This window comes from Glandiceps talaboti (genome assembly GCF_964340395.1).
Source record: "Glandiceps talaboti chromosome 2 unlocalized genomic scaffold, keGlaTala1.1 keGlaTala1_2_unloc_1, whole genome shotgun sequence".
Lineage (NCBI taxonomy): Eukaryota > Metazoa > Hemichordata > Enteropneusta > Spengelidae > Glandiceps > Glandiceps talaboti.
Window position 1 is genome coordinate 199,460 of NW_027554289.1, and position 13,262 is coordinate 212,721.

General features: G+C 37.3%; 2 protein-coding genes across 3 annotated transcripts; one reads left to right on the forward strand and one right to left on the reverse strand.

Annotated features, from left to right (window-relative positions):
- The first annotated feature begins 581 nt into the window (after positions 1-581).
- Positions 582-3,116, forward strand: LOC144453246 (large ribosomal subunit protein uL14m-like). 2 transcript variants are annotated; one of them, XM_078144517.1, is made up of 3 exons: positions 582-661; positions 1,594-1,675; positions 2,001-3,116. In XM_078144517.1, exons 2-3 carry the CDS (start codon positions 1,596-1,598, stop codon positions 2,362-2,364), a joined length of 444 nt encoding a protein of 147 aa, XP_078000643.1. In that variant the 5' UTR covers positions 582-661; positions 1,594-1,595; the 3' UTR covers positions 2,365-3,116. The 2 variants fall into 2 exon arrangements, with proteins under 2 accessions (XP_078000643.1, XP_078000644.1); XM_078144518.1 differs by having other exon boundaries at positions 594-661; positions 1,577-1,675.
- Positions 3,117-4,205: 1,089 nt separating this feature from the next.
- LOC144453261 (putative G-protein coupled receptor 176) lies at positions 4,206-12,371 on the reverse strand. The gene is made up of 3 exons (XM_078144534.1): positions 12,194-12,371; positions 7,068-7,314; positions 4,206-5,391 (listed from the first exon to the last, which is right to left on the reverse strand). The coding sequence occupies exons 1-3, from the start codon at positions 12,369-12,371 to the stop codon at positions 4,206-4,208; spliced, it is 1,611 nt and encodes a 536-aa protein (XP_078000660.1).
- Positions 12,372-13,262: the final 891 nt, after the last annotated feature.

Genomic DNA, 13,262 nt, shown 5'->3' on the forward strand with positions numbered 1-13,262 from the left:
TAAAATATAAAAAAGAATAAAAAAGTGTTGTAAGTAAAAACAAAGGTACAATTATTGTAGTTAGTACCTACCATTCGTCGCGCAACAGTGCAGTGATACATTTGCCTTCAGCTCAGAATAATAGTTTCACTTCCGTTCAGTGGCCAGGATCTCAGAGATGATACATAGGGCCGCGTACTCGGTACAACTTAAAATATAAGAGGTCCCGTTGACTACTGACTTTTGTACAGTGTACTGACACTGTGAATGAATATAATGTGAATGTGACAGCTCACAAAAATCATTTATCACAACACAACATTTCCGGAGTCATGAGAACGTAAAAAGAATTATTTTCTATTTGATTACCAATGAATTTCCGTCGTGGTCCCGGTAAAGATAATGACAAACCAGAATATTCAATATTCAAAGTTACCACCACAGCTAGCAGACGTCAGTCACAATCAGTAGACGCCAAACTGTGCACAAACTGAACCGGAAGTCGTTCAGTGGGGTATTAAACTAGAAATGAAACGATGCCTTTGATTGGCTACCACTGTGAGCTAAGCCAATCAGTAACGATGTACCATATACCATTCTAATATGGTAGCATGCTTGGACGTCTGATCTGAGGTGAAACTCGTCTGTTCGCGTAGATTCTGTTTTTCTCAGCAAGTGTAAGGTGAGATGAACTGTACACAAACATTTCGATTAGTATATGTGAATAGAGTGCTATATACCAGTGATCGATACATTCGAATATTCATTTCACTTGAATTATGGATTCTCTGCAGGCACACCTAGCTGCAATAATTGTAGCGTCTTGTTGCGGTTTTGTGGGTTTTTTCGTCTGTTTTGGTGACTTTTTAAGTTTTTGTGTTTAACCCGCACCTAACGTTGTTGTTGTTGTTGTTGTTGTTGTTGTTGTGATGATGATGGTGGTGGTGGTGGTGGTGGTGGTGGTGGTGGTGGTGGTGGTGGAGGTGACGACGACGATGATGATATTTTGACATTTTGTATTTACTGTTTTAGCCAAGAGACATGTCTTTGTGTTACTCTCTCAAGAAGTTACTGAGTTTCTTGAGATGGTAACTAACACCAAGACAAGTCTGAGGTATGACATAATCGAAACGTCTAAAATGTTATGAATACTCCTACTTTATATGCGCAGACATTTGAAGAAAGTGTTTGTTTAAAGAGGTGGGGGAAGGAGGTGGTAAACTTTACATACAGATCATGATGTCATGTTGATTCAGCTTCATTACTGAATTGTATCACACATGCAATGGAGACTGTAGATTTCAGACTACTGTTAATATTTTTAATTAATTGAAATATCAATAAAGAATAAGAATAGTCTACACAAATTTCTCTCAGATAATAGATGTTACATTGCATCGCATTTTGCATACACAGACAAGTGTGCCAAGTGCCTACACATGATACAGTTGCTAGCCCAGAGATGTGTCTATCTGGCTTGGTAATACTGTTCACAAATGTATTGAGCCAGATAGCCAACGCTGTGCAATACATTTGCTATATAGTTCTACAATGGCTTTGTCTTCATTCCAGTGTGTTTTTACTTACCTTTTTTTAGTTTCTCTCACCTTTCAGTAATGGCCTTACGTGAGATTTTCCACAGGAGCCTAACAAAGTGTTTGGTTCCCTACCAAACACAAGTCATTCATCACTTCAGGTAGGCTGATCATATACAATTGTATTTATATATTATTCACACTTATGTTAGAAATAATCGTCAACTTAGGGGGTCTGGCCAGGGATAGTGATATTGGTAGAGATCTGATTCTGGATCTGGATTTCAGTTGTAATCACAGCATAACCATTGCAAATTATGTACTAGCCACCAAGTACCAACTCTTGAGGGCGCCCTACTTTGAGTTTTGTTTGCTATAAAGTTGCTATAATGTTTCCACTCAGCAGCTATTCTTGTCTGTAGATGTTGTTTATTTACTGTCATTTTTATTACATTCTAACATGTGGTTTCTTTCCTAAACTTCCAGTACCAGCACACCATCTGCAGCCATCATTTTGTTGAGTCGACTTCGAGTAGTTGACAATTCAGCTTTAGGTGTGGCATCAAGATTCAAACCACCGAGATGTATTCATGTATACAACAAACAAAGAGTTGGTAAAGTTGGAGATAAAGTTTTAATTGCAATAAAAGGACAGAAAAAGAAGGCGCTTATTGTTGGTGTCAAGATGCCAGGAGCCAGGAATACACCAAAGTTTGATACAAATAATATAGTACTTCTGGAAGAAAGTGGCAACCCAACTGGAACACGAATAACTGTACCTATACCATCACACCTCAGAAAGCAACAAGAATTGTCCAAAGTTCTTGCTATTGCTAGTAAATTTGTATGATGATCATAGTCTTGTGTAGCAGATAGTAATAATATCCACTTTGGGTAGGAGTCTCAGGAATGAAATCTTGTGTAAAATATATCAATCTGTTTTACATGTGGAGGAAGTAAATTACCCAGATACTAACAGTAAATCCATCATTATCTGGTATTGCAATTTATAGGTGTATGTTGTCATCTTGTGGGATTTGGATTGCCATAATTGCCAATGACGAAAATAACACAAATCATTCTTCCTGATGTGTCCAACCCTTTCAGTTTCATTCTACATCATATAATTTACGTTATTGAAAATCTCCTTCACATTAGCTCATCTACAAATACAGTATGTAGCCACAGGTAGAGTTATAATTTTCAGAGGTTTGTCACACATTGCGTTCTTTTTATTTAGTCGTCCATTATTTTTGCATATTAAAATTTAATGTTTAGGTTGGTGAAGTATTTGATTCAAACTTGTACTTTTATGCTTGAATCTTGTTTTGGATTACATGTGTGTGTTTTTGTCTTAGTTGGTATTTCCGATGACAAGCAAGACAAAATCATAAACATGTAATAGGACAGTTCAAGCAAATATAAAAGGTAAGATGGAATAGAAAAATGCTGTTGTGTGATCACTGATTACTGTTGGCTACACCATGTGTGTTGTCTTTGTGTGGCAGTTAGCTGTGTTGTAGTTCAGTCGTCATGGATATCATATTAGATAGTCCATACAGTGTATCCCACAGTAATGTACAATTTAGTAATAAAATGTGTCTGCCACAGATTCTGTCTTTGTGATGGCTACATTCTGTCAGCTCACTTTTTGTGTTCCCATTTGATCTTATTGATGCAAAACTGAAGGTGTGATGTACTTCTATACTGGATGTACATTGAAATAGAATAATAGAAGGTGTATTTGCATATCAGTCTGAGTGGTTTGTGAAGGAACATCACTAAACAAGACCCCAAATTTTGTACTTGTAGATTCTGTACATTGATAATAATGAGACTAAATTCATGAAAAGAAAGACAGAGACAGACAGACCTTTGTATTTGTTCAAATTGTTATGGGTGCACCAAATATGGGGGAAGTGGGTAAAAGGCTTCCAAAGCCTCCCAAAGATGCTTTTGTCAAGGAAAGATCAGTCTCAATTTGATGGGAATGTTTCTCAGAATGTGTAGACGAAGAATTGCTCACGTGAAGATGCTCCCATGGTGTAGAATTAAAACAAGTTAATTCGTTTGGTTCGTGGGATAGGGTGAACCATTTTATTCCTCATCAAACAAAATCAATTTAACTTTTTAATTGAATTTGTTTTGTACCCCTGACCACAACTATTTCTTTACAGAATGCCATCAAATCGAGAAATGGAAGAAGAAAAAAATAAGTAGCCATATGTAATTGGGGTTAAAACTGTGTTAAGTCGCGTAACCCATTGCACCGTTAATAAAAAAAAAAGTGAACGCATGGCACTTAAATACATGTTGGGAACCAGGGCTCTAATCACAGTACTATATACCACTTTATACTGATTAGAAATTGACTGTACTGTCTGAAACAATTATCAATTGTGGCCAATGGCCTAACTAAAAGAATTATTTTTTTTTATCTTACATTGAACTATCAATCTCACCCCTAATAGTTAATGGATGTAACTCTGGTGGATCAGCACATTAACACACAAAAGTCCAATCAAGATCTTTTTTTTTAATACCACTCACGTTTAATAACCGTTTGTACAAAAATATACTTACAAATTATTTAAGAGGAACAATGTGAAAGTTTACTTCTTCACTTTTGGTATTTGTTTGATATTTTTTCCACTTGGAAATGTAAAATCTGTATACCTACAAGTACTGCATTTAAGGAATGTTCGTTTTTGTCTGAGGTTTCTGTCTGTCGTTACTCTTTCTTTTCTTTTTTCTTTTATTCTTCTTCACCGCCTCTACCAAATTCTCTGGTGTCATTCCCAGCGGAGGTAAAAGCCTCTTCCTGTGACCATAGCCCTTCGTCCAACTAGCCGGCAGTTCTAACGATTTCCCGTGGGGGGCCTCCGTTGTTGATTCTGTACCAGAACTTGAAACGATGGGACTTTCGAAAGTTGCTTTCTTTCTCGTCATCAATCGTACACTCTTATTTTTCTTAAGGTTGTTGTTGGTGATGTTTTTCATTGGTATTTCTACCGTGTGGACTTCAACTTCGGATGTTGTTATGCGGCGGCATGAAGGTTTCAAAACGCTACTTTTCTTTCTTCTGTCATCGTCTGGCTTTCTTTCCGAGTAAGTTTTCGATACAACGAAAATGTTTTGCGGGCTGTACTCTCCTTGTCCAGTCCTAATAACAGAGTCACGCTGGCGTGTTCCATCCCTAGCTCTTGGACTAAGGCCCTTATTCTCCGTAGGGGGCGCACTGATGTCCACGACAAGTGTCAATGCCTTGACACAAGTAAATGGACAAGTTCTCAACAAATCATTGAAACCCTGCCTGAAATACTTATTCAAGTAGCCGTATATAATTGGGTTTAAAACTGCGTTAAGTCGCGTAACCCATTGCACCGTTAATATAGCATACTGTGTGATAGGCACGGATGGCAAGAAAGTGAGGTAAAACACAACGACGACATTCGGTCCCCAGCAAAGCAGAAATACTGAAACCATCACAAATAACATTTTCAGCAATTTCATCTCAGTTTTTGACGCATACGGCATATGCATAGCAGTTTTGGGTCTCTTCAATGATTTAATGACGTTTACCCTTCGTTGACTTAGTCGAAATGCCCGCCATACAAAACAGTAGGCCAGGCAGGTAATGGTTAGTGGAATGAACAGAGTGAGTGTCGCGTACAAGATTAGATAGATTCTTCGCTGTAGTCGAGATTTCCAAATATCAATACAGATCAGAGTGTCCGTTTTGGGTATCTTAGTGACCTCATAAACAAACAAGTTTGGCAGGCAAATCACCACCGCGTGGATCCAAATATAACTAATCATTAATTTTGTCTTGAACAACGTCATCCTCTTTTCTAAGGGGTACACCACCGAATAATACCTACAGGAAGAGGGGTGCGATAAAAAAAAATTGGACATCAATCAATCGAAGTACATTATTAACTTATCAGGACACTATAAAGAGTACTAGAAGAGATTTTTCGAAATATACGTGTATACAAGAACGCCGGATGATGTATTTGAACTTTAGAAAACCGTAGTTGTAGAATTCTTCCCACCTATTATAGCAAGCTAAGCCACTATCACTTCTTCAAGTCTGCATCACTACTAAACCAAGAAAAATAGTAATCCTCTCCGATAGAATGTACTAGTTACCTAGACACCCGATATAAAATACCGCTGTAAACTACCTGCAAAATGCTTAAAGGGTACTTATTGGATTTTAATGCGTGCAAATTCAACATTACTTTCAATGGAAAAGTGTAATTTAGAGTCTACTAAATTATACATTTACTAGACTACATTCCTAGAACTGAAAACATAAAACTCCGCTATTAATAAAAAGTCCTGGGGTGTATGATGTCTTGAATTGCACTATATAGCGAATATCTTTTGCATGCATGCCACTGAGTCATTGCGATGGAATAAAAGCATACGCTTCTGGTTGAAATTCTACAATTTCAAATAGTCTATTGCATCTAGGGCTTCCTATTTCAGCTATTGAATAAATCGCCTAAACGACTTCTCGCAGTGCATTTTGTTTGCATTTGAGTTCGTTCGGTGCCTGGTTTATAATTTAATAAGTGAATGAGTGAGTGAGTGAGTGAGTGAGTGAGTGAGTGAGTGAGTGAGTGATCAAGCCATCCAATTGTTAATAATCTATATAATGGTTTCAAGAAATTTAGGACTGATACTCCAAAAAACATTTTATACTACGAAATCACCCTGGTTTAGCATGAATCTTTGTCTACATATACACAGAAATTCATTACTCATTTTGTCTGGTATCGTGATTTGCGAGGGCCATTACATTATTGGAGGGAACAAAGAAAGAACAATACACGTAACCACCTGTCTTTGGGAGCAAGTCCTGTCATACTTAATTTTCTGGAGGCGAGCGGTGTATTGCAATTAATTTCAACGAAGTGATAAGAAATCAAGCACGACCCCCACACCAGTATTAAAACTGACAATAAACTGAGACATTCTTACCCAAAACACCCACCATGCATATTACGTATCGGCTTAGTAATTCAATAAAAGTGCTACAATCATGGTGACGTTATCATGTGATGGAGTCTCTGAACTCTGAAGTTAACACGTGTAACTCTTTAGTACCAGGAGGCTGGTATTCGGCTAAATGTCATAGAAATCAACATATTTAACTAGTATGTGCATTCTATTGATTTGAAAGCAACGATGTTCACATAGTTGTTAAATAATTGACCAGGGAGTACAATTTTAAGTGGAAAACTGTATTATCATACATTGCTGTGTAGAAATCGAAGGTAACTAAATAAGGTGAATTATCAAATATGAGTTTCTTATTTTGTTCCTACCAATTACCAATTTACCTCACTTTGAATATGACAATTTCTACCAACACCAGCAGCACCCTTCCACAATTTCAACCAGAACAAATTTTCAAATTTGAAGTATCTCCCCCCCCCCCACCCCCGTTCATGAAACTGACGTTTTTCGGACTTTCTAGCCCAGCAAAAACCACTCCCGTCTTTTCAATACTTCGTGAATATTTGTGAGTATATTAATACTTACCTGTCTATGGCAATAGCACTTAGCGTGACAATAGAAGCTGACACAAATATTGAATAGAGAAATCGTACAACTTTACAAGACACTGCACCCGGTAGCCATGATCCTTGGTTAAAATTAGCAGCTATGTCAAATGGAACACAAAGCAAACTGGACAATAGATCGGCGAATGCCAAGTTCACGATCAAGAGGTGCGTGACAGTTTGCAGGGACACTTTCCGATATACCACGGTTATAACTGTTACATTACCTGTAAAGACAAAACGATTGTCATTTAGGCATGACGTCACCACTGTTTCGTTCTCAGCATATAATCTATCGTCATATTAAACCTTCCATTAATGTTAATGTTATTGTCCTGTTTTATTCATGAACATATTTTTCTACGATTGAATTTATCTAGTATTGTTTGTTCTCATTGATTCATATATCTATCTATAATTTTTTTTTCAGTTTATATATTCGTTCATGTATTTCATGTCTTCCAGTTTATATGTGCTGTCACCGGCTCGGCTATTTGAGACGAATTCTTCTCCAATCCAATTTCAGATGTATTTTACCTCGTTAATAGTTGCCTTATAATGTACATTGGATACGTTTTTTTACATTACGCCGTTAGCGATGTTACTATATGTGAGTTATCAGTTTTCATTCAACGACAAACGTCCATAGTATGGTGGGATTGCCTTCCACTACAATTGTACCTCAGCAGATAAGAATTGCCATTTTACGAATGTAGTAGTCTGTCAAAAACGTATAGTGATTGATTGTACGACGTTGACATTACATGTACCTAGTATAGAACTTTTTTTTTAAATTGTGGACAAGGATAAGGCATTTTGCGGATGACGATAAGACACTTTCCTCTTTTAAAAAAACACACTATTTTGATGTGCCTTTTGTTGTCGTTGTTCAATGTTGTCTTTTGTCTTATGTTGTCTTATGTTGTCTTATGTTGTCTTATGTTGTTGTTGTTGTTGTTGTTGTTGTTGTTGTTGTTGTTGTTGTTGTTTAGTGCCTTTCTTAAACGTCAAAAGAATGGCAGTATTGCCAAGTTTGCACAAATTCAATAAGCTGCATAATTGGTCAGATCTAACGGCCTGGAGCCGTTGTATCCACTTTCGAATAAACTAATGGCTCTCCGCTGAGTTGGCCCTGATACGATATAAGCTCGACTACGAACGAAAGTTAGCTTGCTGAGATATGATCTAAGTTCAATAACCACATACGGTCTCAGGTGGCATTGTAACAGATTTTGTTATGGTACGTGACGTAGACAATTATGCAAATATTGTTAATCAACGTTAACCTGTATCTCCGCACGGACATCCGCGTAAGAGGAAGAGGGCATACAATTTGTTCTGGTTTATAATATTTAGACATATAACTTGTTGTTGAACGTTATATGAACTTGAAAATTTTATTCGGTGAAAACATTTCGTTTGTAGTGAAGTAGACTTGTCTTCACACACTACGTATACGTCCATTCGTCCCGAAGAAGTCAGAAAAGACGTACCGTGTGTGGACGGTGGTGCAGCTTGTTTACTAGTGTGTTGCCGCCAGCTGTTCATACTTCTTTTCCATTTATTCAGAAGTAATCATCTTTATTCTAGGTCATCTCAACATACGTAAACAACATGACATTTAACGTGAGACAGCTCATCAAATATATACAATGTACATTGACACCATTTGACCTTTCAGCATAAAATACCACCTCCATTTAAATTTGTGATAATTCAAATAGAGTAATAAAAAAATTTACAGTTAATGTCGTCCTGTTGTTATCGACGTCGAAAATTGCTAAAATCTAGATGTAGAACACCATATTTCATAAATGTCAAGTTCCTGTTTAATATCCCCCATGGAAACAGAATTTATTCCACAAGTCTCTGGTTTGATCACAATCTAACCCAACCCAGCTTTGTGTTTCTTCACAAATAGTCAGCAGGCATTTATCCTACATACGTACTTGTAATTTTCTCTTGCATGTTTGGTTTTATATAAACAAGTAAAAGTCTTTGTGTGTTTTCCTCTATCTCCCAGTCTATTTGTCTTTCTGTGTTTTGAGAAGGTTTGGAATTCAATATGAAAGTATATGGTTCGATACATGTATATTGATATAAATGACGTAAAAATGCAAATTCTATCAATGTAACGTTATCAATAGAATGTAAAGTAAGCTTATATGATTCTACCGCCCTCGCGTTCTTAAAGCAGAAAGTCATTAACGAATGTATCGGGATCAACTTCAAACTTTCCATTTATTTGACAGAGTGAGAGAAAAAAAAAACGACTTGGTAGGCTGTATTTTGAGGTGAAATGTGTATAGCAGACAAACAAGAACCGTACGCGTAATTCGAACACTTGCAAAATCTGACCTTTACATTTTAAGTGTGAATCATAAGAATTCAATAAAGGTCGAACACTTTCAAGATCGACATTTTGTGCCTACGTGCCGTCTAATAGAAATAACAACTATTCAAGGTTACACAGTTATCACGCCATCCCAACTTCATTGTAACATTTTTTTTGAATATCAATGATTATGCGACCGGAGGTCATTCTGAACATCATTTCGGCGATACGTTTAACTTCCATACTTGTTGCCTTCGAGTTTAATAGCTGATTTGTATACATGCATACTATTCATTGACAGGGTTAATTTTAATAAAAATAAAGCGTTCCCATGAAAATGGTCTCCATAGTGACAAGAGACAAGAAGATAGAGGCACTTACAAGTGAAATAACGTAATACCAGTATTTATCTGAACTTAGTCTAATGGTATGTGACTTTGATTTTGTTGTATATTTCTTACGTTGTATATGGGTCGGAGGCCTCATAAAGCAATGAACATATTATTATTATGAGACCAGAATGTGTTGGGGGGGGGGCTTCAGTAACTACAAAGGGGGATTAGGGGGTCACTTTTTACAAATCGGTCCTTGGGGGAGGGACATATTTTAGAAAATGAGGTGGGTCACATTTCCTCCAAACAAATGTGTCTGTCTGCCAAAATATATCTGAATATATACGTTGTAGGTAATATAGTAATACAGTTGTGTAATAATGTATAGACACGAGTAAAATTGGGGGTATTGGACAATTTTCAAGTACTCTATGGCTTTCGATAATGTGTATGGTTTGAAATTTTGTGCCATTAAATGACCTCCTACATGTCCTTATGATTTTTTAAAAAGTATCTACTGTACTACTGTACTATCTATCAAGAGGTGCTGTTTCTGACAGTGTCCAGAATCAAGATTGAAAGATAAAGCCCTGCTGACTATTAGTATCTCCAAGTACAGCCCAATGTGAGACCTTTTTCGCAAGCCCACATAAAATTTGTAAAGAAATCTCTCATTGTTATGTATGGAAGCTGAAGTTGATCGCCACTGTTAGGTTAAAGTACCATACCATACTGTAGTGACACATCTCTGAAGTGGAGCGGTGGTACTGTATAATTTCAGATTAAAATGTGTGTAATCGAGAAGGGGGCTACGAAAATTCTTGGGTTCATGTGGGGGGGGGGGCTGATTTTTTTTTTTTTTGGGGGGGGGGCTGCGAAAAGTTTTTGACCAAAATAATTCCTCTCCCCCCCCCCGCCGCAAATTCTGACTCCAGCCTAACTACAAAAAAATTCCCTGCCTCTAGGGGACTCGTACCCAACACCTCCTGACTACTGAATCTTGGGCTCTATAAACTACGCCACGGGTAGGCGGTGTTAAACATGTTTTTTCACAGAAATATTTGAACTTGGCCAGGTGGAGTGTCATATTTTAGAGAAAGGAAATCGAGGTAGCTCACTTTTTAGCACAACGGACTAGGGGGAGGGTCACATTTTATGCCACAGACTGGGGTTCATTTCCCCCGGCCCTCTCCCTTGTAATTACAGAAGGCTCTTTAATCAGTAGAGAAATACAAATTGACGAAAACATTGCAAAAAAATAGTCAATGATATTTTCTGATAACTGTATGTATGTATGTATGTATGTATGTATGTATGTATGTATGTATGTATGTATGTATGTATGTATGTATGTATGTATGTATGTATGTATGTATGTATGTATGTGTGTATGCATGTATGTATGCATGCATGCATGTATGTATGTATGAATGAGTGTGTGTGTGTGTGTGTGTGTGTGTGTGTGTGTGTGTGTGTGTGTGTGTGTGTGTGTGTGTGTGTGTGTGTGTTACTCATGTATTTATTCATCCACTCACCTACCTACCCAGCCACCCATCCACCCATCTATCTATCGCGGGCCATATTAAATCTCTTGATTTCCCAACTACATGTATATGTGAACGACAGGGTAGCTTATACAGTCAACTCTCTCTGACATCGAACACTCTACCGTTACTGTCGTTACTGGTTAGACTATATCGCCGAGTCTAACAGCACCCAAATCAATAGTTTCTTGATGATTATCAGATTTATTATTCCACTCCTTCGGGGTTTTTTTCTTCTGTATTTCGTTTAAGAATTAGTTTTAGATTGATATTTGGTATGTTTTTGCTGCCATGTTTTGTTGTTGTTGTTGTTGTTGTTGTTACGGTTGTTGTTGTTGTTGTTGTTGCTGCTGCTGCTGCTGCTGCTGCTGCTGCTGCTGCTGTTTTGATGATAATTTCAGAGTTGCACACGTTATCACTAACGCCATGTTTACAGCTTACATCGCGAGGGGACTTAACATTTGTCAAAGAGGATATGTAATTCTATAGAACTCAAGATATAGATATTACCTCTCCTTTCAATAATCGATCATACCTGAATGCACACAATAGAAATCTTTTGTGGCCAATCCCCAGAAGTCTCCGCACAATATGTAAATATGTCTGCATCTCCTGTGATCCCGAGGTAGACATACAATATATTGATTGTGATCAAACGCTCGACTGTAGATAGTAAATTCGTGTTTTCACCCCAATTGATATTACCTATTACCTCTATTGTACTATTGTATTATGAGAGTAATTAGGCGATAATTGTCACACATTGATGTCAACACATAACCTTATCAGTATGAATAACGTCCTAATTAGTTGAGTACTTACATATCACAATAGAACTGATGTTGCATCTTTGCTAGAGAAACAAGGAAACACGGCAATGCACTAAAATACTCACCCAACACTGATAAAATAGTACAAACGCACAGGATAACTGCACTGCCGTAGAAATAAATATATTCTTTCATGAGCACAACGTTGTTATAAAAACCTTCGGTCTCAACAGGTTCGGGCGTAAAGGAGACAGACGTGTTAGACGCATTACTTGTTGTGATATTGAAAGCTTCTAGACTCATCGCGAGTGTAAGACCTCTTCAATGTAATAGCAAAGTAGCTGACAATACTGTGTCATGCAATTTGGTAAGGCACTGGAGTAGCAGTGAATAGAAAACGTTCATCGGTATAAGTCTGTCTGTGAAATAACCAGGTGTCGTCACGGAATGATATCGAGATTTATATGACCGATGATCAGCGCACACGGTTGGATTGCTTCGTCACTGAACATAGTTCATAATACAGCAGTAGGCTTACTTTAATATGAATACGAATATGATATATTAATACGCACATTAATATCTATACGAAGAAAAGTTGATCCACGATAAGGGCACCTTGATTTTCACTTATGACATGACATGTCATTTCAGTCCACTACACATATATTTCCTATGAAGTTTCTACGGAAAGTTTCATGCCTGAAGTATTATAAAATTATAATTATCAAATGTGCTGAACACTCCATCATCGGTACCACTCTGGTAAAAATTATAGACGTTTACTCAATCATTGAAAGAAATCTATGTCATTTGTAGCGCATTTATGGTCGAAGAAGACTCCAATTTTACAACACATATATGTCCATAAAGTTTTGCAAAGTTCATACTTGCGTTAGGTCGTTGTACATTATTATGTCGCAAGGAGATGGAGGGAAGGCAAATACAACAGACGTAGAAAAGGTCCATGCGGCTAGATTTTCTGTCATGTCAAGTCCTCTTCTTATGCTAATGCAGCAAAGCTTGGCTCAAAATAGATTCTTCAGTGTAGATAATCAAGAACACACGCACGTTCAAATCATATCGCTTCATCAAAATTCTGTTCTTGCTGGAGCTTCGTATATACTAGCACCTTTACTCCAAGAAGAAAATACAATGTAGTGATAACGCACTGGATTTGTTCACGGGATCGAT